Source organism: Vulpes lagopus, chromosome 11 (assembly GCF_018345385.1).
Source record: "Vulpes lagopus strain Blue_001 chromosome 11, ASM1834538v1, whole genome shotgun sequence".
Classification (NCBI taxonomy): domain Eukaryota; kingdom Metazoa; phylum Chordata; class Mammalia; order Carnivora; family Canidae; genus Vulpes; species Vulpes lagopus.
Genome location: NC_054834.1, coordinates 94,223,302 through 94,247,693, shown reverse-complemented (window position 1 = coordinate 94,247,693; position 24,392 = coordinate 94,223,302). Strand labels below are relative to the sequence as shown.

Genomic DNA, 24,392 nt, shown 5'->3' with positions numbered 1-24,392 from the left:
CCTCAAATTAGTTTCTCAGGAAATTCAGACAACATGAAAGTTGATGGTATAGTGAGTTGAATAGTGGCCTCCGAAGATTTGTTCACTTGGAGCCTGAGAATGTGACCTCATTTGAGATACGGGCCTTTTACAGATATGATTAAGACAAGGGTCTTAAGATTAGATCATTCTGGATTAGGATGAGTTTTTCTAAAACCAATAAGTGTCCTTATCGGACATGATAGAAAAGACATAGAAAGACAGGGAAGAAAGTCACATGAAAATGAAGGCAGAGATTATAATTATACTGCCACAAACTAAGGAATACGAGAAGTAACTAGAAATGGGAAGGGGCAAAGAAGGATTCTCCTCTTTGCTTTCAGAGGAGCACGGCTCTGCCAACATTTTGATTTCGGACCTCTAGTTTCTAGAACTGTGAGAGAATATATTTCTGTTGTTTTAAGCCACCAAATTTGTGGCAATTTGTTACGGAAGCCTTAGGAAAACAATGTACAGTGTAGGTACAGTTTGAAACAACCTAAGTTTGGTGATGAAAACAAGTCCAAACATGAGCTGGTAATTATCATGAGTTCTCTTTTCAGTGTACTGCAGGGAAACTTCTTTTTAGGAAGGGAAAATCACTGGCTTTGGGGACTAGAATGTTCAGGCCATTCTGTCCCATCCACTCCCAGCCGAAGACATTTTGGCTAGGAATCTTGAAAATATTCTGCATTTTTCTACAAGGAACAAAGTGCAAGTACTCAATGTGTGGGAAGACAGTGGAAAGAGTCAGCCTGTATTTGGCCCCAAATAAATGGACCAGCAACACAACTTTTAGTCCTTGTCCAATAAATACACTCACACTGATCCCCACTGCCTTTCTGACTCCCATCTATGGAGATCAAAGAGGTCATTAGCCAAAGATTCCAAACTAAGGAAAGATATCTGGTTGCCAAGAGACAACATAATTGTGTATTTCTTCTAACTCTATGGCTTGTTATAATTACATCTATGAAACAGATGTCCTTTTAAGTGGAAAATATATCCAGGTCATCTGCAAGATCCTTCTAAGTCTCTGAAATTTTAAAGGAGTCCTCAGGAGAGAGTCACCAGAGAGACGTTGTCAAATCCACAGATGCCCAAAGAAATGGTTTTCATTCTTTTCTTCTCTTCTAACTCCTAGAAAAAAATAGCAGCAAACAGAGCAGTGACTGTCAGAGAAGGGTGACTTTTTTTGGAGCAAAGGCGTTAGACAAGATGACACATACTGACAGGTTCAGCAAATAGTGGATGCTGTCACAGACAGCAGATAATTTGTATGTGTTTGTGATGTAGGAAAGACTGTGAGTCACGCAGTATTTCAAAGACAGGTCACGATTACTCCATGTGTCATCTTCTAATGTGAAGGTCAAAAGAAAGAAGGTGCTCCAAAAGAAATGGAAGCAGAGAGAGAAAGAGCAAGGAGATCTGTGTGCAGGCAAGTCAACCACATCCAGGCAGGTCTTGCTTCATATTTCCTGATAGCGTCCAGGGAACCTATAGAATTATCTGCTTTGTTGACATCTAAGGCTTTCACCTCACATGTAACAAGCACTTCATTAACTCCTAAGTCCTTTGTAACCTGTGAAAGTCACATCTTCCCTAACTCAGTAAAGGTTTTCTTTTCTTCCCTTATTTTGGTAATTTACTCAATTTGTTTCCAGTAAAGGAGACTGTAAGCAAGAAGTAAGTAAGGAAAGCCAAAGGAGGAAGCCACATACAGTGTTCAGAATCCCAGAATACTCTGAAATGGACCTCATTGTCCAACTGAAGGGAATTCTAGAACACCAAAAGCACTCATAACCAAATAGGAAAAAAATAAACAGAAGCCAAACGGATTCAAAGGATTTTTGTCATTACTTGTCAATTTCTTTTCTTTCTCAGGAGAGAAATGCTGAGAGAAGGAGAGTAAGAGAAAGAACCCCATGAAACACACAGGTAAATAATCTGAGTGCCTATTTAAAATATATAAATGCTTAATTTCTCTAATCTCTAACAAAGAGCTTTTCTGAGGAAATGTACATTTTTAGCACTCAAAATTAAAATAGTATACACGTGCACATACATGCTTGGTCAATCCACAATACTTCGTAAGAGAACTGCATGATTCTAACTGACAAGGGTAATTTTTAAGCAAATAACTTGAGTATAAAAAGCTGTGTAGTATATGCAATTATGCTTTTTTTTTTTTTTTTTTTTTTTTTTTTTTACCTCCATTCTTTCTGCCTAGGAATGTCAAGTTGGCTGTTAAGGCTGGGACAACTCAAGTGTTCAGCACATATAATCACACTGAGGATCTGATGACTGATTATTATTGACATTACCTAATTCAATCTGATTCATCACTTGTGCAAAACCAAGAAATGGTAAAAGGGCAGGAGGTTACATTAGGAGGAGAAAAAGAAAGTTTCAACCTATCTTAGGATAAGAATCCTTGTTGCCCCTAAGATCCTTTTCTAGCAATTGTCCTGTTCCTGGGGTTCACTCTGTCCTGAGGGAGGCAGTGGGAGGGTTTGGTTATTTGTCCTTCAGCTCTAGAAGCTTCTCCCAAGATGGAAGAAGTGAGGTATAGAGATTACTAGAGATCAGAGATTTGGCTGGGCACAGAAGCTCAGAGGAGGCACAGGAGATAAAGATTCTATTTAAACACACACACACACACACACACACACACACCTCTAAGCTGCCTCATATTTACTACCTTATGAAATTTCTGAACAGGTGGTCTGTACACAAACATATACTTTAAAAACATAGAAAAGTACACCCATGCAGATGACCTCTTATCAAAAGTACATATATCTTGCTAATTAGAAGCCACACCTTAATTCTGTTCTTTGGGAAATTATTTGGTCACAGTAAATAAATGATGACAAGTAAATGATTTGTAAAATATTAAAGCATACACACAAATCATCCCAAATTCCATTTCTCATTTTCTGACATGTTACTGCATACAATACTGTTCTTGGTCCTGCATTCTATCTATCTATCTATCTATCTATCTATCTATCTATCTATCATCTATTTATTTATTTATTTATTTGACAGAGAGAGAGTGCACACAAGCAGGTGGAATGGCAGGCAGAGGAAGAGGAAGAAGCAGGCTCCCTGCCAAGCAGAGAGAGCCCTATGCGGGGTTTGATCCCAGGAACCAGGTTCATGATCCAAGCGGAAGGCAGACACCAACCAACTGAGCCACCCAGGCATCCCGGTCCTGCATTCTTACGTCATTTTGAATGATCACCATACTATTAATTTTAAGTCAGTTGCTTTTGTCATCTATTCTTCTAATTGCCTGGACTTGTTTTTGTACTTTGGCAAAGGCAAAAAGACCAACCCAGACTTGGGTGAGAATCATTTTTGGAATAAGGGTGGGTAGTTAATCACATCTGGATTAGGTATAAAATGATAACATTATGATGATGAACGCCACAGAGCCTCATCTGCATATAAATAGACCTAATCAGAAATGCAAATTGCAATCAGAAGAAATTTTTAAAGGCTGTGTGATTGTGCAGATAACGAAAGGTTAACACTTGCATTGTTAAAGTAGTTAAACAGCTCAGCCTCCAGCTCCGGCTCAGCCTGCCCAGAGTCTTCCTTTGAAAGAGAAATGTGGAGGGTACAAATCTCTTAATCTGCAACCTGGCCAGGACAGAACTCCCTGATTGCTTCGTTTTCTGTAACTAGAGGCTTAAGCAGCCAAACAGCAGCCTGATTCTGCTGCAAGACAAACCACCAAACCTCTTGTACAAACCCCTAATACAACAGAAAATATACTGGTATTTAAATACCCTCCAAACAGACCTCTTTCAGCACAATGTCCCATTGAGATGGAAATCAGGGGATGGAGACAAGGTTTTATAAACTGATTCACTTTTCTGACATTTTTTAGTGCTCTCAAGTGGATATGAAAATATAACACATGTTTTTTATCCTCAAATTTTCTTGAATACTCGAGAAAGATTCAAACAGAATGATCAAATGTGATTATACAATTAAAAAGAAAACACCAGTATTTAGACAGATTACTTAATCCAAAATCGCATGTTTAGTCCTGCAAAGCATAGCGAACAAGTATCTCAGAAAAATCAGAGTACTGAAAATAAATGCAATGGTTACGACACAGTCCTTTTATTTCTTGGGATGTGCTATCTTTTGGGAATATCCATCCTCCTTCTTCCTCCACCACCCCACCCAGCTTTTCCCCAAAAGAAATACAATTTACAATTAGGCTTTCTCAGGTTTGGCCAGAAATTGTTTACGAACTATTTATTATCCCTCTTAAGCAGCCCTCTCACAAAGAACTAATGAGCCAAGAGCGCCATCTTGTGTCCTACCTTGGAATCTTAAAAAGTGTTTTCACAGGATGCATGTCAAAGAGGGGAGGGTCTCCGTCCCCCAGTTCAATAGCTGTGATCCCCAAGGACCAGACGTCACAGCGAGCATCATAGGAAGAGTCATACTGCTGCTCACAAGCAATGACCTATCAGACAAAAGCAAAACACATCAACCCCAACTGGTACCTGGGATGTCCTAAAAGGCCCTTGCATGATCTTAGCCCCCTCTTATTTCCTTTGGTTACACTGAGAGTGAATCCAGGGGATAATAAGGTATGTATTATCTTGACCTTATTTGTGTGACTGACTTATCATCTGGTATGCTCATTAACTTTTTAAAAATGTGTCATTTCAGTACAACAAACATCCACTGAACCCTCTAGGTACCAAGCACAATGCAGGTAGAGGCACAAGGGTGGATACCTCACTCAGCCTGCTCTGACATTTCTTATGGAAAGGCTTTGTCTGTATCCTTCACCTCCTTACCAGCTGCTGAATTCAACAGCAAGGAACAGTTTGCAAAGATGCTTGTTTCCTGCACAAAATCCCCAGGAGTGTGGCCAATTGAGCAGAAAGATGTTTGGAAGACTGATGCGCTAAACATAAAATAGGAACCACTCCCTCCCATCCCTTTTTTCTAAGAACACTTGCCCCGCCCCCTCCTCAAACCCCAACAACTGGTTTGTATTTCAGTAGCAGCTACCCCTTCAGTTATTGGCCTTACTGTGTACAAGACCAGCAGAACCAGAAAATGCCCCTGAGCTTGTCCCTGGATCTGGGGAACATGGAACCCTGTGGGGAAATCTCTATCAACTTTTTGATAAACAGGAAAAACCCCTCCACTGAGATTCGTAGCTGTCACGTGGGGTTGGAAAAAGAGAATGTCGAAGAACCAGGTGTCCCTCCCTATTTGACCTAAAATTTGCCTCCTCAACCAAGGATGACCCTTGGCTATGGGCAGGTAGGAAACTGTGAAGGTCTGATGATGTACTGCTCACACAGCCTATGAGGTAGGCAAATGACAACGGTGAAGAGCACTGAGGGACAGAGTGAAGAGCCTGCCTGCCCTGTCCAGCCACCGGAAGGTACTTGGCTTTGACTCTGAGTAAAATGGGCCAACTGGCTATAAGAGCAGAGTGACAGATTTGGCCTACATGTTAGCAAGATCATTCTGGCTGCTATGCTGAGGATACATTAAAATGGGACATGAGTAGAAGAAGCAAAACCACTTAAAATGCTCCTACAAGAATCCAAACTAAGACAGTAAGAAATAATCAGAGTGATTATATAATCTTGAAGGTAGAGCCAACTAGATTTGCTGACTGGGGCTTATGAGAAAGAGGAGTTGAAAATGAGTCGACAGTTTTTGACATGAGCAATTCCAGAATGGAACTGGTATATGGTGAGATGGGGAAGACAGAAGGAGAAGCAGCTTTAGATTAAAAGGCATGTCCATTTAAGAGATGGTTAAGTCTGAGATGCCTATGAGACTTCCAGATGGAGAAGTTCCTTTTAGCCAGGTAAGTCTCATACCGACTGACCTAGAGAATAAATGTGTGTTGTTTTAAGCCTCACGTGTGCAATATTATAATGGCAGGGACAGAAAACTATTATATACCTGCTCTTTGCCAGACCCACTTAATTGGACTTGCAATGCCAAATATGCCTACCATCTTGCCTGAGAGCTGGTGCTCTTGCTACTATTAATTGTCCTCCACCTTTTCTTCAGGGAAGAACTGAAGTACATTCTTTCATGTACCTGCATCTCTGGTCTGATCCAAGCTCCATCCTCTGAACAGACTAGCCTGACATAATATCCTGCCATACTTTTAATACATGATTTTCTTTCTTTTTTAAAAAAAAAATATTTAATTTATTCATAAGAGACACACAGAGAGAGGCAGAGGGAAAAGCAAGCTTCCTGCAGGGAGCCTAATGTGGGATTTGATCCCAGGACCCCAGGATCATGAACTGAGCCAAAGGTGGATGCTCAACCCTAAGCCACCCAGGTGCCCAAATGCGGATTTTCAAATGTGCATTCAAATTAAAGTTCAAATAATTCCAACTTTAGAAGCAGAAGCTATTTCATAAGCGCCCCAAAACCTCACTTTCATACCCCAATCAGGTGAGAAACACCACTATTTATTGCCAGAGAAGGCTATTCAACACCTTCCCTTTCAGAAACGACTTTTCTAAACATGTGGAACAAACATAATTTTAGACCTATCAATCAGCAAATAGCTCACCATTCTTACATGTTCCTATGAGGGAAAGAAAAATAAGACACTGTCCTTCCCCAACAAAAGCTAAGGCCAATTACAATTTAAAGTGAACCTATAATAAGTAAATAACAAATCATGTCAACTCTTAAGTGTCCTAAGACAATGTGTACTAGCATGTACACATTGTACAATAAAGGATATGAGCTCCAAATGCTTGGGATACTTGGAGGGAGACCATGCCAGGTGAAACAAGACAACAAAAAGTATCTAGTGCCCCAGGTCCACACCTTCTGGGAGAAAATTCAAATCAGCTTCTAGCCATTGTGGATGGGACACAGAAGGCAATTCCAAGAACCCATCCAAATGTGGGAATGGAGATATCCTAACGTTTCATAAATGCAGTCATAAAATATTCAAAACATTTATGTGGTTTCAACTTCTCTTTACAGACAGACATTATCTTCAGTTCTATCTGATTAATAGAAATGTATCTTTTGGGAAAATTCTCTTCCCAAAATTTCTCTTGTAATACAACAAAGAAATTCTTTAAGCTTGGCTTTCCAAAGCAGTTTACAGAAAAATTTCCTACTAAAATAATTCACAAATAATTACTGAGTACCCATGAGTCAGCACAGTACTAGGCCCTAGGGAAAGTTAAATCCACACTGGATTTAATCTTCATAATCATTCTGTGAGGTAGGTGCTATCATCACTTTGCATAGATGTGGAAACTAGGGATAGCACAGTTAAACAGCTTACTCACAGCTAGTCATTGTCAGGGTCAGAATTTGAACCCAGGCAGAGAAGAGACAGGTGAACAAATTATTGTAATATGCTAAGTGTTCTACACAATAAAGGTTAAGTCCAAAGAATGGTTGAATTATTAGCTTCTAAAAAATGTTTAAAAAAAGAATTATTAGCTTCTGCACTCATATTTTGAATAAATTAACCAGGTTTCTTGAGATTTTTATCACTTAAACTCCCATCTCCTCAGAAGCAGTCTCTGGTAGGACCAATCCTTCACAGAAGTAAAAGACCTTTATGTGGGCTACATGCGTGATGGGATTCATAGGTCAACACATCCTAGATCTAGTTCCTTATCACTAACACCAAAATCTACAACTATTTTTTAATGAGAAAAAGTCATCTCGTTCTCCCTAGCACAGCATTCTCATTTCTAGGCAAAATAAAGCTGAGTTAAGAATGCTTAAATAGTCCACTGGTCTTTAGTTCCCTTGCCTCAAGGAGAAGGCAACCTTTCAAAGTGCTCTCTGAATCAGATGTTCCAATATTCTACTAAGAAAAGGAGCCTGACAATGGCAAATAAGTATACTGCGCTGAGACCAAGTTTCCCAGGTTCTGTAAGTCATATTGAAGGAGTGGACAGAGACAGATTGAGATAGCATGGACTCAGGGCTAGGACCCCCAACACCTCATTCTCTCATACCTCGACCACCATAAGGAGACATGCTCCTTGACCTCGAGTCTGCTTCAGTCATAGGAGTCTAAATGATGTGGGTCATAGTGGAATAGGGAGGATAGAATAGGTGTAAGAGGGAGCTCAAGGGAAAACCTGCAGGACTTAATACAGAGAGGGATTTAAAAAAAAAAAAAAGATTTTATTTATGAGAGACAAAGAGAAAGGCAAAGGAAGAAGCAGGCTTCCTGAGGGGAGCCTATTGCAGCACTCAATCCCAGGACCCCGGGATCGCAACCCAAGCTGAAGGCAGACACTCAACCACTGAGCCACCCAGGCGTCCTTGGAGAGGGATTTAATATGGGAGGTTAGGGAAAGGAATGCACCCAGGAAGACATTTTGATCCTGGGTGATCAGAAGAATGATGGTGCCATTGGGGATATCAGGAAGAGAAGTCAGTTTGGCAAACAGTATAACAAGTTCAACCCCTCACCAGATACAGAAAAATCACTTGTGTTCTTGGGAACTCACTTTTTTTTTCACATGTAAATGCAATAAGAAAAGCAAAATTCTATTAAGATCAGAAGCAGAATATATGCTAAAGGGTAACAATAAAATACATGTTTTCAGTGACTAGTAAGTATATCTTCCATTTCAGAACTCTATACGTTGTAATCTTCCCATTGTCAAATGCCAACACAACTAGTCAAAATTTGTAGTTTTAAAACACAGTTGTAAGTACCAGAAGCAGATATCAGGTTACCATGAATTTTAACAGATTTGTGTATCTATTTTAATCCAGTGTTGTGAATAGAAAGCCTGCTAATTTTATAAAGAATGGATTCTCCAGAGTTGATTTCAAAGTCCTACTGCATGTTGGGAGGTTGATGTGAAGAGAATGTGCCTTCTAGAGTGTCCCATGAGACATGTATATGGACAGTTACAAAATGTTTAGTGTACCTGGCAAAGGCTAAGAGCATAACCTTAGATGAATCAAAATAGAGACAGAGTCCTAGTGCAGTAGTTGCTAGTGCCCTAATGGCTCCAAGATTAAAATATTATCTGAATCTCAATGAGTTTCAGGGTTATATAAATCCTTACCTACTTCTGCAGAGCCACTTTTAACAATCCTCAAGTCTCTGGCATATCACTGAGTATTTATACTATTTCTGAGTTTTAATAGTTTTATCCACTTGGTGTTAATCTACTATTAACCTCATCATTTTTTAAAATGTTTTTTTTTTAAGATTTATTTATTTACTTATGATAGAGAGAGAGAGAGAGAGAGAAAGGCAGAGACACAGGCAGAGGGAGAAGTGGGCTCCATGCCGGGAGCCCGACGTGGGATTCGATCCTGGGACTCCAGGATCGCACCCTGGGCCAAAGGCAGGCACCAAACCACTGAGCCACCCAGGGATCCCCATTTAAAAATGTTTTAAAGGGGCCAGAGCCTTGATGATATCATCAAACTGACCCCTGAAGTAAACGTAAGTAACCCAGGGTAAGGATTATTTCTTATCTTTCTTCCCTTCCTGTTCACAACAATTTGTGGCACACTTCAAAGAAGCTGTGTTGAAAACTCTTCAGATTGGAATCAGAAAGTCTGAATTACATTATTTACCAGCTGAATGCCTTTGGGAAAGTCCCTTGAGGGATCCCTGGGTGGCGCAGCGGTTTGGCGCCTGCCTTTGGCCCAGGGCGCGATCCTGGAGACCCGGGATCGAATCCCACATCAGGCTCCCGGTGCATGGAGCCTGCTTCTCCCTCTGCCTGTGTCTCTGCCTCTCTCTCTCTCTCTGTGACTATCATTAATAAATAAAAATTTAAAAAAAAAAAAAAAGAAAGTCCCTTGAAAACTCTGAGCTGAAAAAAAACAAAACAAAAAACAAAAAAAAACTCTGAGCTGAGACTTCTAGTTATAGGGTTCTCACTTCTACATCTATAAAACGAAAAGGTGGGAATGAATGATCTCTGCTATCCCTTCCAGCTCTTATTCTCTTATGGCTTTACAGTTTCCAAGTAAGTTTAGCGTTGATCTCAGAGAGGCTAACCTCTCCATGCAAATTGACTAGAGTAAACAGGTTATTGTGGAATGTGAACCAGAAGGCTGGCACCTTAGAGATTTTATTGCCAATATTTTGTAAAAGGTCTTAAGGTCTATGAAAAGATGCTGGTGCTGTGATAATGCCTCTGTTAGGGAAGATGAGCTTCAGTGACAGAGCAATTGTTTGGATGCTGGTTAATGGAGCATGTCCGGGTTCGTACCTTGAAATGGGAACTTACAGCTTTTCTGGTACACTTAACTACACTAGTGCTTATTTTAGGAAGAAGAAAAGCACTAATGCTTGGATTACTAGCAATATCTATGCGTTAGCAGACATACTGCCCAATGGCAATAGCTATTTTACCGGGAGGTGGGCCTGAGCCTCCCAAATGTCAGTCATTACCACCTTGGCTATCAAAAACTTTTCTTTCTGGAAGGGCATGAGAACAGGAAATAAGTTTTCACTAACAGTTTAGCTCTACTGGTCTTTGGAGCAGAGTCAATCTTCCTTGTTAGGGTAGTTCTCTTTGCTTTCTTCGGGCTAACAAAGTTCCAGACTCTCTAAATCTGCCCTGTCATTCCTTCCCACCCCACAGAGGGAGCACCTCCTCCCCTCTCCTGAAGGAGTTAAGGGGGTAAAACTAAACCCACAACTTGATAATACAACTGCTTTGATATATATCATTTCCTCATCTACCCTTGGGAGTGGTCAGCTGATTGCTGATTTCTGTTGAGGATGGCTGACCCTTTCCTCAGTTACCAAGGGAATGGCAAAGAAAAACAACTGTTAGTACCTCTTGGATTATAGAAAAGGTTTGTACTTCTGGCTGATAAAAGAAAATCCCAGAGCCAGGCATTTTCATTTTGGTATTGCCATCCCCTTACTAGATGACTTTAGCAAATTAATCTCCCTGTACCTCTTCCCATGCAAACCAAGCAACCCCTTTCCCTGGGCCTTGTCTGACATATTGCTTGTGAAAATGCTGGTTATCCGGCTTTTTCTATGGCATCAAAAGTTACTTGTAGACATCACTGGGTCACTGATGTATGGGTAATATCTATCTTATTTACTTTAACCCTTTTTGCATTTTCTAGAGTGTCTAGAGGGAGCATGAATTATTTCCATAACATAAAGCAAATATCTGGTTTTTTGTCTTGAAAATGTAAATAAGTATTGAAAAGTTTGCCTAAATTTTCAAGGATGTATTTCATTCATCCAGAGTATTTGCTGGCTGTTGAGATTCTTCATCAACAAATTAGAAGGTTAAAGATAGTGTCTCAGTCATAAAACTAGGTTCCCATGAGATTAATACAAGAAGAATTAAAGAAATTCCCTTCCCAACAATATTCCTTTCTATTGTAAGCACAAGGCTACAGGTAATACTTTCACTTTCTCAAGCTATCACAATCCCTTGAAGTGCTCCATGATTATAGTTTCATTTCAGCCTAGAACACGAGTAGGGCTTGCTGATAAAGCTCTGAAGATAGAAGTAAGATCCACTTTCTATCTCTTGCAAAAAGACTTGGGCTATAGGAACCTGAGGGGACAAAGCAGTCTCTCCTCATCTCAAGGTCTTTATTATCTGAAAAGAACACCTGTATTAGATTAGATATAAAGGGGATAAAAGACAGTAACACATGAGCTCCTGCATTCAGAAAACCTAGATTTCTCCAACAAGATATTTAACTTAAACCATTTATCAAGTTATATATCAAAGAGCTGGTAGGCTGAAAACTCTTTTTTTTTTTTTGAAAACTCTTTTAATAATGTGATTTTAATCAATACTTTCATGCAAGTAGTATTATAGGAGCACCATCTAACAAGGAAAAATGTTTTTTATTCTTATAAAAAATAACTAACCAAACTTAAAAAACAATAAATGTTATCCAGACTATCTCATCTTCCCACTAACATTTTAAAATGTCTTAAAAATGCAGTTAGGTTTGCCTTACATGTTCTGATTTCTCACCTTACTAGAATTGATCATGTGATCCAAAATTATAACCAAAGCTCAATATTAAAATTTCACTCAAGTACGCAGGCAAAATGCTGTTATTTCAAGAGCTAAATTCAGCTTTAAAATCGGCAAGGCAAATAGACCTAAAGCTATTAATCCCTGGCTGACCTTGAGTCCAAAAATGTAGTCAACACACTGGCAAATAAGATGTTGAAAGGTATAGGCAGGCAAATAGGATTCCTAGTTTTGCTTATGCGTTTTATGCAGCATAATTGATATATATTATTGATCTTAAAGATTTTTAAAATAGAACTTCTCTGGAATTGGATGTTTCAGTTATAAATACTCTAATAGCAAATATTATTCATCAGTTTTACATACAAACATCATAAAGTGTTACAAGCTGAGATACTGAATAAACAAATGAAGTCTCTTCCCTTGGATGAAATATAACTTCAAGGGAGGATATATATATGAGATTTGCCTGTTTGTTTTTTTGTTTTTGTTTTGGTTTTTTTTTGCAAATGGGAGGTGGACTAGAAGAACTAAAATGATGGAGTTGAGGTGTTTTGTTTTGGGGTTTTTTGGGGTTTTTTTTTTTTTTTGGTTCTTTCATAAAACCCAAAGCTAGAATTGAATCTGTATTTTTTTATACTGAGAAACAGCCAGATATAATTTAAATTATACTAGCCTTATGAAATTCAAGAAGGTTTCCAACTAAAATACAATGTTCTATAAGACTTTTCTCAGGATTGCTAACATTCAACTTATGCTTTTGGAGAAATAAAATAAGGTTCAAATTAATGAACCCTTGTTTTGAACCATACCAATTCCCACAATGGTAGTGGAGGTTAGACGGGGACTGGTTTTGGGTTTGAGGTCCGCATACAACACTGATTTTTGTACTTAAATTCCCCAAAGCCCCAAGAATGTGTCACTTATTCTTATTTATGTGATAAGCCCCATATTTGAACTCAGGATCAGTATTCACAGAACTCCTCTGTGAAAGGTAAATTAGTGTGCTCAAATTTCTGTATGTGTCTTTAGTACTCAAAACATTCTGAATCTATGTGAGGATGCAGTGAGAAGATGATGTCTATGAACCAGGAGGCTAGCAGGCCCCACCAGACACTGAATCTGCTGACACACTGATCTTGGACTTATGGCCTCTAGAACTATGAAAATAGTTCTAGAAATAAATGTCTGTTGTTTATTTTAAAAAAGAAAAAAGGCTCAAAAGGAGCAAATTTGCTTGGAAACCCAGGGTAACCCCACTGCCCTCCCCTGCTGCAGCAGCTTCCCCACACCAGAGATGGATGCTAGAAGGGACCTTTGGATTCATTCCCCCTTGGAAACTGAAGTCCCAGAGTTGGTGGGTGGGGGTGTGGAGGTGACTTGTCCAGAATTACAAAGCTGGTTTGTGGCCATACCAGGAGCAAGCTCCATGGTTTCCCCATCACCTCCTGAGTGAGGACTCTCTTGGGAATTCTTATTAAACAGGGAATGCTGGGTCATCATCAAAAAGATCTCATATACCATAAGCCACAGCCACAGTAATTTCCATACTGGGAGTATGTAAGCACACCTTTCACTTAAGCAGGTGGATTTACTGCCACCTTTCACTTCCTTGTTGCCCCTTCCCTTTCTTTGCCAGGTAGTGCTCCATCTCTACCAGAGTACACTCAAGGAAAAGAATGAGTAGCAGTTCTACAATTCAGTTCATTTTACAGCTTGTTAGGTCAGGTTTTATTATCCCAGTAAGGAAAGATTCAGAAAGGTTAAAAAAAAAAACTTCTCCAAAGTCACACAGTTAGTAGGTAATAGAACTGAAGCATGAGCCCACAATAAGAAGCTAATGGAGGGGAAAAAAAACTTTTACTCCTCCATAATACATCTGAAAAATAGGAGGGGAAGCAAATCAAACAGAATATCTGAACAATCCAACATAGGCATAGCCCTTTATTTGCTAGTAGTCTCTGGATTCTGTCCTCTTATAGGCTGATGTCACCATGCAAAACAGGATGCCCTTGGGAATGTCATACATTCCTACCAAAAAGTGATTTCCTTTAACCTTCTAAAACTAAAGAAGGTGTGGAAAAAAACCGGAACGTAATAGGGCACCACAAATACTAGTCTCCCCAGGCACTGCCTGCTCCTGCCTCACCCCCATCCAAGGCTCCTCTGGGATCCTATTCCTAAGGCTGAATAACCTCCTCCCTTTGCTTTCTCCTCCAGCTCAGGGACCATCAGACCAAATACAGGGTTTGGTCTAGGCATGAATTCCCTTTCATGGGGCTGAGCCCCTGGGCCCTGGGCAGGGCAGATGGAGGCATTGATGGAAAGAAGCTACCAGGTAATCTGGGTCTCAAAGCTCAGGAAGAGCCAAAGCCAGGTCTGAAATTCCTTCAGCAAGTACTTATGAGAGAACAGTTTGGCCCTTCTCACCACCCGAGAGGAGTGGGAAGACAGCCTGGAAAGCTCCAAATGTTCAAAGGATATGAGGCCTCTGCTCCTGGCCTCACATGCTTCTGCACATGTGGGAGCTGAAGCCCTCAGATGGAGTTCTATATTTAGACCCACCAGGAGGAGGAGGATGACAAGTCACCACTACCTCCAGGGCCAGCCCCCCACCTCTGCATTAACATATGACACATGACTCAATTTCCCTGCAAAGCTCCAGCTGAGAGGTCCCTGAGGGGAGGCTAAAGGCTAGAGCTGCACTCAAGTCATTTCACCCTTGCCCTGGGCCCTTCACCCACAAGACCCCAAGTACCTGGGTTGTGCTTCAGAGCCATTCAAGGCAGAACCACTGTGGGAATGTGGGCAAGGTCAGCCCAGAACAAGAAGGAAGGGAATCCTTCTGTCTCGTAGAAGCTAACATAGGAGTCTGGAGGGAATCAGGGAAGGCAAATGGTTACAGAATCTCAGGAATGAATGTCCTGAGGGAAGACACATAGGTCTTCTGGCCAGTGATCTGGGTTCTAAACCCTTCACTTGAATCTTTTGAGCAAACAGAACCTGCATCCCTTACAGTGATACGACTGGTACATGGAATCCCAATAAGCCCCAGCCATTTAAAACAGGTAAAAATGGATTCTAATGTTCTCACCTTTTTTCATCATATCACACTTACTGAGAGCTGGGAGAGATCCAGCCTTTATTATCAGAGGAATACCAGAGCAATGGAATATGCAAGCTAGAAAAGGCTTTTCTCCCTAGAAACTATATATATTCTCTGAAAAATAGGGAGTAGCTTGGAGGCAGAAACCACCTGCTTCTTACAGATGAGAACCAATCTCTTCTTACAGATGAGAACAAGCCAATCTCTTCTTACAGATGAGAACAAGTTAGGAAGGAGTGAGGTTCAGGCAATATTTTTTAAAGTACTTACTATGCTAGGGACTACACAAAACATGTTCAGGATGTCATTGTGTCCTTTGAAGCTGTTTTTTTTTTTTTTTCTCATTTTACCTCTTTTAACTTCTCCCTATATTACCAATCACAAATATTCAGTAACTTGCCTGACGTCCACAGTTAGATGGGTAGGCAGGTATCTCTGATTTGCTCCCAGGTCTGACTCTAAAATTTGTGTTCTTAACTTTCCTACCCAAACTGAAGCCATATTAAAATAATGGAACCACAACCACTTTCTAAAAATGAGTGGAAAGCTAAAACTAAAATCCAAATATCCTAAATTCTGTTCTGAAGAACTCTGTCATTTTATTTTTTCAGATCCTTCCCTTGGGCACTAATTACATTGACTTCTAGTGTCATGTTGAATTATTACATTTTCCTGAACATATTAGAAAGGATAATTCTTATCTAAAATATTTTTAAAACTGAAAAAATTTATATCTTACCTAGTACACTGGTAGTCACAGTTTGCTCTAGTATAGTAGTTAAGAGCAAGAATTTTGAAGCTAAATAGCTGGGTTCAAATCCTGGTAACACCATAATACCTTGTCCAAGGACAAGAACAGTACTTTCTAGGACTTACTTTATCTGAAACATTGGACTAGTAAATAGCATTGACTTGAAGAAGTTATTGTCAGGATTATAAATGAATTAATTCATAAAAAGCACTTAATGCCAAAAGATATCTGCACCCCTATGTTTACTGCAGCATTATTTACAATAGCCAAGATTTGAAGCAACCCAAGTGTCCACCAGTAGGTGAACAGATAAAGATGTAGTATTTATACACAATGGAGTATCACACAGCCATAAAAAAGAATAAGACTTGCCATCTGTGACAACACAGATGGACCCAGAGGGTATTATGCTAAGTAAAATAAGTCAAAGAAAGATAAATACCATACGATTTCACTTATTCATAGATCTAAAACACAAAACAAAAGAACAAAGCAGAAATGAAACCATAAATACAGACAACAAACTGGTAGTTGCCAGAAGGGAGAGAGGTGGGGCAATGAGCAAAATGGGTGTAGGAGAGTGGGAGGTATAGGCTTCTAGCTATGTAATGAATAAGTCATGTGGATGAAAGGCACAGCAAAGAGGATAAAGTCAATGGTATTTTAATAACACTGTATGGTAACAGATGGTAGCTACCCTTATGGTGAGCATAACATAACATATAGAGTTATCAAATTACTATACTGTACTCCTGAATTTAAGCTAACATTGTGCGTCAACTTACTCCAATTAAAATAAATAAAAAATGAAAAGTCTTTTTTTTTTTAAGATTTTATTTATTCATGAGAGACACACAGAAAGAGAGAGAGAGGCAGAGACACAGGCAGAGGGAGAAGCAGGCTCCATGCAGGAAGCCCAACGTGGGACTCGATCCCAAGTCTCCAGGATCAGGCAGGCCCCGGGCTGAAGGCAGCGCTAAATCGCTGAGCCACCCAGGTTGCCCTGAAAAGTCATTTCTTAAAAAAAAGAAAACATAATACACTTAGTACCTGGCACATAGTAAGCACTCAATAAATGTTAACTCTTATTTGGAAACCAAATCCATTGGCTAGACCTTAGGAAACAAAATGGTAATAATGACAATAATATTTCAGTTCTGTGGTGTTTTGTGGCTTTCTGAGCCCTTCAACACAAAATATCTCATTTGTCATCTCTAGTCCTGGCACTGCCAAAGGAAATAGCATTTATTGTATCATTTAGCTAGGAAAGGCATAATTAATGAAGGCAAGAGTGGTGTAAAAAGCCTGCGATATTTCTGCATTGGTGTAAGCTTGTTGTTATGGCAACCATCCCCTGTCAACGACCCTTTTCCAGGCAGAGAGAGACCCAGTTTTGGAGCCGTCACAGCACATCTGTTTCTCTGCTCAGCTGATTAGCTCTTGTTTGCAACAACGAGCAGATGGAAGTAAAAACAACAAAAAAAAATTTTCTAAAAAGAAGCAAATGTTTACTTTATCCACAAGTCTGCTTTCGAATACAGAAACAGACCTTTCTTTAGCTGTTTTACGAAGATGCCATGTAAACTGGATCCTTAATATATGGGCTGCTTCTCTCACTGTAGGACTGCAAAGTGCAGTCAACTATAAATTACAGGTGATAGGTCCTTCGTGTATGTCTTTTAAAGTGACGTGTCTCATGCTTCAGCTTCAGAGCATTCTTCCACTACATCTCTGCGTGTCTCTGTTGTCTGAGCTGTCTCAGCACACATTTTGCATACTGAACACCTTTTGTGAACACACTAAAGTGAGTATGGGGCTGGTGGGCTGGGAAGCCTGAATTCTGGGACCAAGACTGCTCTCAACTAGCACAGAGAATGGCCTCTGCCTGTCTTAGTTTCTTCATCTGTCAAATGGGACTTGCATCCCCATGCTCTCTGAAAAGCCACACAGTTCCAGTACTTTCTAGGTATGTGGATTTGGGCATGACTTCTCCTATACACTTCTGTGAGCCTCACTTTCTTCAGTGGTAAAATGGAGAAAATAGCATCTAGTATAGAGAGCTGTTAAAATGACAATGTGTTAAATATCCCTTAACCTGGTTCCTGATACATTAACAGATCCTCAACAAGTGGAAGTCTCCTTCCCACCATACATTTGCTTAGCCGGTGCAGTATTCAAACTATTTGACACTCAGCTGGCTCATGGCACTGAAGCTGGTCCTTGAGGTCCCCTGCTTGCCAGATATTACCCATAGTGATCAAACCATTAGGAGATCTAGGGTGTCAGAAGGAAAGAGACAGGCACCTCTGGAGCACTCCAGGGGCTCTGGATGCCAGCCACTTACCATCCAGAATGGAAGTATTTCAATGTTTTACCAATCAGGCTGGCCACACCCATGCATATCACTTAACTATAAGGCACTATTCTAACAGTCTACAAATGTCCCAAATAAAAATATTGACACTTCTGTCCTTATTCCTGAGTTTTAGTCATTCACAAACATTCAGTTTAATTCTTTGCTATATGTGATTGTGGGAAAGGAAGATGAAGGATCCATTTCCCAAACCCCCCACCATCACCATAAATACACATAAAGTAGACTTGTATCCCTTTTTGCTATAGACCAGGATGTTACCAGGCATGCATGTAATGCAAATACTAGCTGAGCAATACCAATCACTGACATAAACTGTACTGGAAATCTTCTAGTTCAGTGGGTCACAACATTTAGATTCTAGTCACAGTTATCCACTTATCCACTTAAGAGTCCCTGAGCACTTAGCCTGGCATCCTCATAGATAGGTGTGAGCATTTAAAAAAAATATATTTGTAAAAATTCTAAGCAAATGTGTGATACTATTACACATATTATTTATTATAAGAAATTGGCTATCAGGAGACATTAAAGGAGAAAAGAGACAATAAACATGGCTAATAGGAAGACCGTGCTAAAAATACATATATGTATGTCTAAGATACAGGTTAAAGTAAGAGGCAGGGAGACCAGAGGCTCAATGTAATCAGAGGGTTGAGAGAGGTAACCTGAGTCAAACGTCTCAGGAGATAATTAACACTTGGCTACAGATCAGGTAGGACAGAAAAAATTCTGAAGGTGCTGAATTGCTGAATACCCATGTGGGAAGGCAATCTGTCATGCTTAGTACACCAAGGACTGGTGTCCTTATGACATGATGGCCATGTCAGGGCAGAGACACAGGAAAGTGCCTTGCGATTACAAAGAAAGATCCTGGAGACATGCAGCCACAGACCAAAGAATACCAACAAACCACCAAACACTAGGAAGAAGCAAGAAAGGATCTTGGAGGCTCCAGAGGGAGCAAAATCCTGCTGACACCCTGATTTCGGACTTCTAGCCTCCAGAACTGGGAGATAATGAATTTCTGTTGTTTTAAGCCACAGTTTGTACTACTTTGTTATGACAGTCCTAGAAAACTAACACAGAGAAGACAGCCTCTAACCCCAGAACAGGAGGAGAATCTTAACACAGGATCAGCCTCATGGAAGTAAAGGGGGATGTCTGTTTGTACCAGGGGTACTTTCCCTGGTGGTTACTGGGATGCTGGAGCCACTACTGCCCCTCAGATATTCACAGGCAAGGTTGTCACTTGCCCCTACGTTAGTCCCTCAGAGAAGCCATGCAGGTTGCAGTGGTCACAGCCTGGATTATTGATGGCTTCACGTAGCTGTTGAACCAACAAACTGCAACCACCTACCTCTGTCCTTACTCAAGAAACTTAATTTCCTATTAAGTCACTTTGCTTAAGGTAATATGTTAAATACAGTTTTCTTTCCCTCTTATCTTCTTGGAGTCATAGTATGAAGTACTATCACATAATGGCCACCCCTAGAATTTTTCTTATTTTATATTGCTGAGTTGATACTTTTACCCAGTATTGTTCAACTTTAGTAGTATCCAAATAGGGCAGTGAGAGGGAGTAAGTGAAGAGGGATGACAATCCTAGAGTCAATTTATGCTGCAGCTTTGAGCTGCCCCAGTGAACTGTGCATCTGGACTGCTCATCAACATGTGATTGTGGTATGGTCACATTCTATTACCTACCTGGTTTGGAGTATAGCCTATTGAAGCTATTCAAGCTAGTGAAATAAAAATGGAAATAAAATTGGGAAAAGAATCATTCGGTTCCATTTCTCAAAATTAGATAGGATCAAGGATATTTCAGCTGTATTTTCAAAATAAAAGTGCTGGTCACTTGCAATGATTTCATTCCACTGGTACTGGCTCTGCATGCATTGTTGTCATATTTAATCTCAACACCACTTATTCACACTAGAGAAGTGAAAGCATATTAAAATCAATATATTGTACAGGCTGTTATATGAAGACAATGTTCATCTGAACCACTGCTGATTATCTACTTTCAAGAACTGCTCTTGACCGAAAACTTTGCTCACCAGGGAGAGTATAAACGTTTGTGGAATCAAACTGTTGCATGGAAGATTATTCCTGTGGACATTCTTATGGAGAATTATGAAGCAAAAAGAAGCATCTTTGGAAAAAGTAATTCTCCATTTAGAAAATAAAAACATGAGGGATGCGTAGGTGTCTCAGTGGTTGAGCAGCTGCCTTTGGCTCAGGGTGTGATCCCGGATTTCCCGGATAGAGTCCCACATCAGGCTCCTTGCATGGAGCCTGCCACTCCTCCCTCTGCCTGTGTCTCTGCCTCTCTCTGTGTGTCTCTCATGAATAAATAAAAATCTTAAAAAAAAAAAAAAACATAAAAAAAACATAAGGATTGTGTAGGCTTGAGTCCCAAGAACTGCAGGCTAGGACCCAGAGCATACCGGGCACAAGCACACATCCTGAGAGAATCTTTGAGGCATGCATGAGCAATCAGGCACTTGCTGCCGAAAGGCACTGTCCAAGTCTCCACACTGCCATCTGCCTACCTCAACTTAACCACTACAGCAGTAGGATGCCATGCTGGCTTTTCCCTGCTGAGAACACAACTGGTTCCAGACAATCCGAGGCTCACCACAGACCACTAAACTGCCCCTTACAGAAACATTCCACATATTTTTATTCAACCTGGCTGAAACTGAAGTCACAAACACCTCTTGAGAAATGTAGAAAGCCAAGAGCAGTCTTCTCTTATTTACATTCTGTGATTCTGGGAACACCAGCTTCCTGTGAGTTAGAACAACACCATCTCTGTGTTATGTCACCCTAAATATGAGTTGAATGGCTTCAGTTATGCTTTAATAACAGATCAATCAAAATCTACAGAGAAATTTGTTAATATCAAAGCCTCCTCAAACTACCCTCAAAATTCATCTTCTCCTTTGGCTTCTTTTTACTAATGGATTCAATTATCCAACAGATGCTTATTGAGCTTATTCTGTATCAAGCACTATGCTGAGAGCTGGACATCCCTAGACCCTGCTGACAATTACAATGGGATGATCACAGTATGCTAATGGACGCTGTAAAGGCTGCAACAGAAATTTAGGGACAGGAGCTTCAGTGTCATCCAGGGATTAGGGAAGGTTTCCTGTAAGAGAGAGATGCATTTGAGCTGAGACTTGAAGATTGAGGCGGCATGTTTCAGTGTTCTGAGGGCTACTCAAGAAGATAAAATGCATGAAAGGATTTAAAGGAATGTTTTATCAACATGGATTTGGCGTAAACTTGTTTGTTCACTACTCTTGAGGCTTAAGCACAAGTAAATTGGAGAACAGTAACCTGCGATGAGGCTGGATAGGGAGAGAGAAGCTGAAACAAGAAATGCTCTTTGTTCACCATCCAAAGAAGTTTTGATTCTGTCCTACAGGGTTTCTCAAAGTGGGATTCACAAAGTCCCTATGAAAATGTTTACATTTTTGTAGCAATGATAATTTTATTAGCAATAAAATGGGAGGAACAGTGATAACATACTCCAAATCATCTGGATGACCATTTGCCTCACAATTTCAGTACCCCTATTTATGTTTAGTTATTAAATAGGCATAAGCCAACAGAAATGTACCAGTTAGAGACCAAAGGGATGCTGTTTGAACAAAGATCACACTAGCTGAAATGAAGTCAAGCGGTGGGAGAACTGGGTCACCACATGGTACATAGTAGTAAGTATAACAAAATAACTTAAAATAATACATGCTGTCATGCTCTAAAATGTAGTCATACTACAAAGGACAACTGAGTTCCATAAAATAGTGTCATTTGTCTCTTTAAGTTAAAAGTGCTTATTTGAATGATACCGGCTTTGTTGCTTTTTCATAACAAATTTTTTCCTTTTAGTTTTATAGTTCTATAAATATAAGGCACAAGGAGTTTATATCTAGTTTAATGTTTTTAGAATCTTAAATAAACATTTAACATTTGCATAAACACTGGAGTCTGCAAGGCTTTTCTTTTTCTCCAAAATGGGCCAATCCATTACCCAAAATGGGCCTATCCATTACCCAAGTATGAAAGAGGACCACAGACAAACTTTCATCAGTTGGTGTGAACTGATTACTTTGCTAGGAGACCACCTGCACAGTCTCATAGAAGAACAGCCATGGGGACAGAATGAAGGTAGAGCCTCTAGGGGGTTGACTGCCTGAGTCCTCTTATTAAAAGCATCCATTTCCTTAAATCCAGAGATCTGCTTAGGGCACAGGCCTTAGTACTGTGGAATTAAATGCTGACTAGGTAAGCAAAGCTGTACCAGTGTTTCAGGGTAAGTCTTATCTAGCTGGAAAATTCCCCAAACTACTACATACATCATCTCACAGAGGGCTCTGTGATGATGCCAAAACTAAATTAGAACCAAATCTCAGGTTTTACTAGAGATCCAAAAAAGTACACAAGAGAAGCTGCTATCTACCTGGTAACAAAAAACAACCAGCACCTCTGCATATAGTGCTATACTCCGCTTGGAGCTTAAATCTTTCTCATTAACAAGCATGTGTCACTGAGCTGCACTTATGCAGGGAAGGTGACTTTTTCTAATTTACACAAAGGATGGGTGAACTTGCCAAGCCATGACCTGTCTTCAGAGAGGGCTGCATCTTCTGGAAGCAATACCTTTTTCTAATTGCATGAAGGTAACCTCTAGGCTAGCTATGACTTAATCCTGCTTTTCTGAGATTATGTGTCTCATCATCACTCCCGAAAAACAGAACTTACAGTTCTGAAAATTTTGTGAAGCATATGACTTTCCCATAAAAAGGAATAGTGCCAACACACTCAACAAACATAATAAATGCCTTCTGCCTACCTCAGGAGCCATCCAGAACGGGGTACCAACAGATGTGTTTCTCCGTAGACGTGTACTGGTGAGTTGAGCTGAGACACCTATAAGAAAAGGGTATTGTAATTCAGCAGAGAACAGAGGAGGATGCTAGACCAGAAACTGGCAAACTTTTTCCATAAAGGGTCAGATGGTCAATAGGCTTTGAGAGCCTTATTGTCTCTATCATAACTACTCAAATCTACCAATGGAGAGCAAAAAAAGCAGTCATGGACAACACAGAAACAAATGAGAGTAGCTGTGTCTCCATAAAAATTTATTTATAGATGCATATAATTTTCACTTTTGAAAATTTTGATCTTTTTTCCCCAATCATCTAAAAATGTAGAAACCATTCTTCTTTCACAGGTCATATAACAAAGAGGCAGGTCAGATTCAGCTGACACACTGAAGTTTGCCAATAACTGTGTGGGAGCACTTACCACTCTATCTAAATCATCTGAATTTTTTTTTTCTGCTAATGAACATTCCTATCTGTATTGCTACAAAACTGGAATCAAAAGAAAATACCAAGAGGCACCTGGGTGGTGCAGTCGGTTAAATATCCAATTCTTGGTTTTGGTTCAGGTCATGATCTCAGGGTCCTGAGACAAAGCCCCATATCCAGGGGTCCATATCCATGTCTCAGGGTCCTGAGACAAAGCCCCATATCCAGCTCCAAGCTCAGAGGGGAGTCTGCTTGAGATTCCTCTCCTGCTCCCTCTCCCTTTTTCTCCCTCCCCAACGTATGTGCATACTCTCTCAAATAAATAAATAAATCTTGAAAAAAAAAAAAAGAAAATATCAAAAACTAAACCCAAAATATCTTCCTATTATGTTTCCAAACTATTTCAGGTGATTTCTTTCTTAAAATGGTGCTTCATTTTACGGAGGAAGAAAATCGGCATGTGTTATCTATAATAGAGCATCAGTGTAGACATAAAAAGGTTTTAGTCCCTTATCTTACCTTGAAGCCTGGAAACCTGGCAAGAAAACCATGTTTGCCAAATGGAAAAAGAAGTTGACTAATAATATTATTATCTAGGGCTCAGTGCTAAGGACCTGAATTTTAATATAATTCTAACGTATTTTATCTATCATAGTTTTCAGACAGCTTTTGTCTTTATATAATGCGTGAATAAAGTAGAAGTAAAGATGTACTGGATTAGGAGTCAGAAAACCTATTTCCCATCCCAATTATGCCTTTCCCTAATTGTGTGACCTCAAGCAGATCCCCTCACTCTGAGCCTCAATTTTCTTATTCT

General features: G+C 39.9%; 1 protein-coding gene across 5 annotated transcripts in view; it reads right to left on the bottom strand.

The window, feature by feature from the left end:
* Nucleotides 1–24,392, bottom strand: part of MYO3B (myosin IIIB) — a 427,577-nt gene that overhangs the window by 360,677 nt on the left and 42,508 nt on the right. For all 5 annotated transcript variants that reach the window (XR_005990597.1, XM_041773390.1, XM_041773393.1 and 2 more), the window contains exons 6-7: nucleotides 23,116–23,192; nucleotides 4,362–4,507 (exon numbers count right to left, since the gene is read on the bottom strand). Coding sequence is in view for 4 of the 5 variants with exons in the window: in XM_041773390.1 (XP_041629324.1) it covers nucleotides 4,362–4,507; nucleotides 23,116–23,192 (223 nt within the window). In the remaining variant the exon portion in view is untranslated. The remainder of the gene's footprint in view (nucleotides 1–4,361; nucleotides 4,508–23,115; nucleotides 23,193–24,392) is intronic.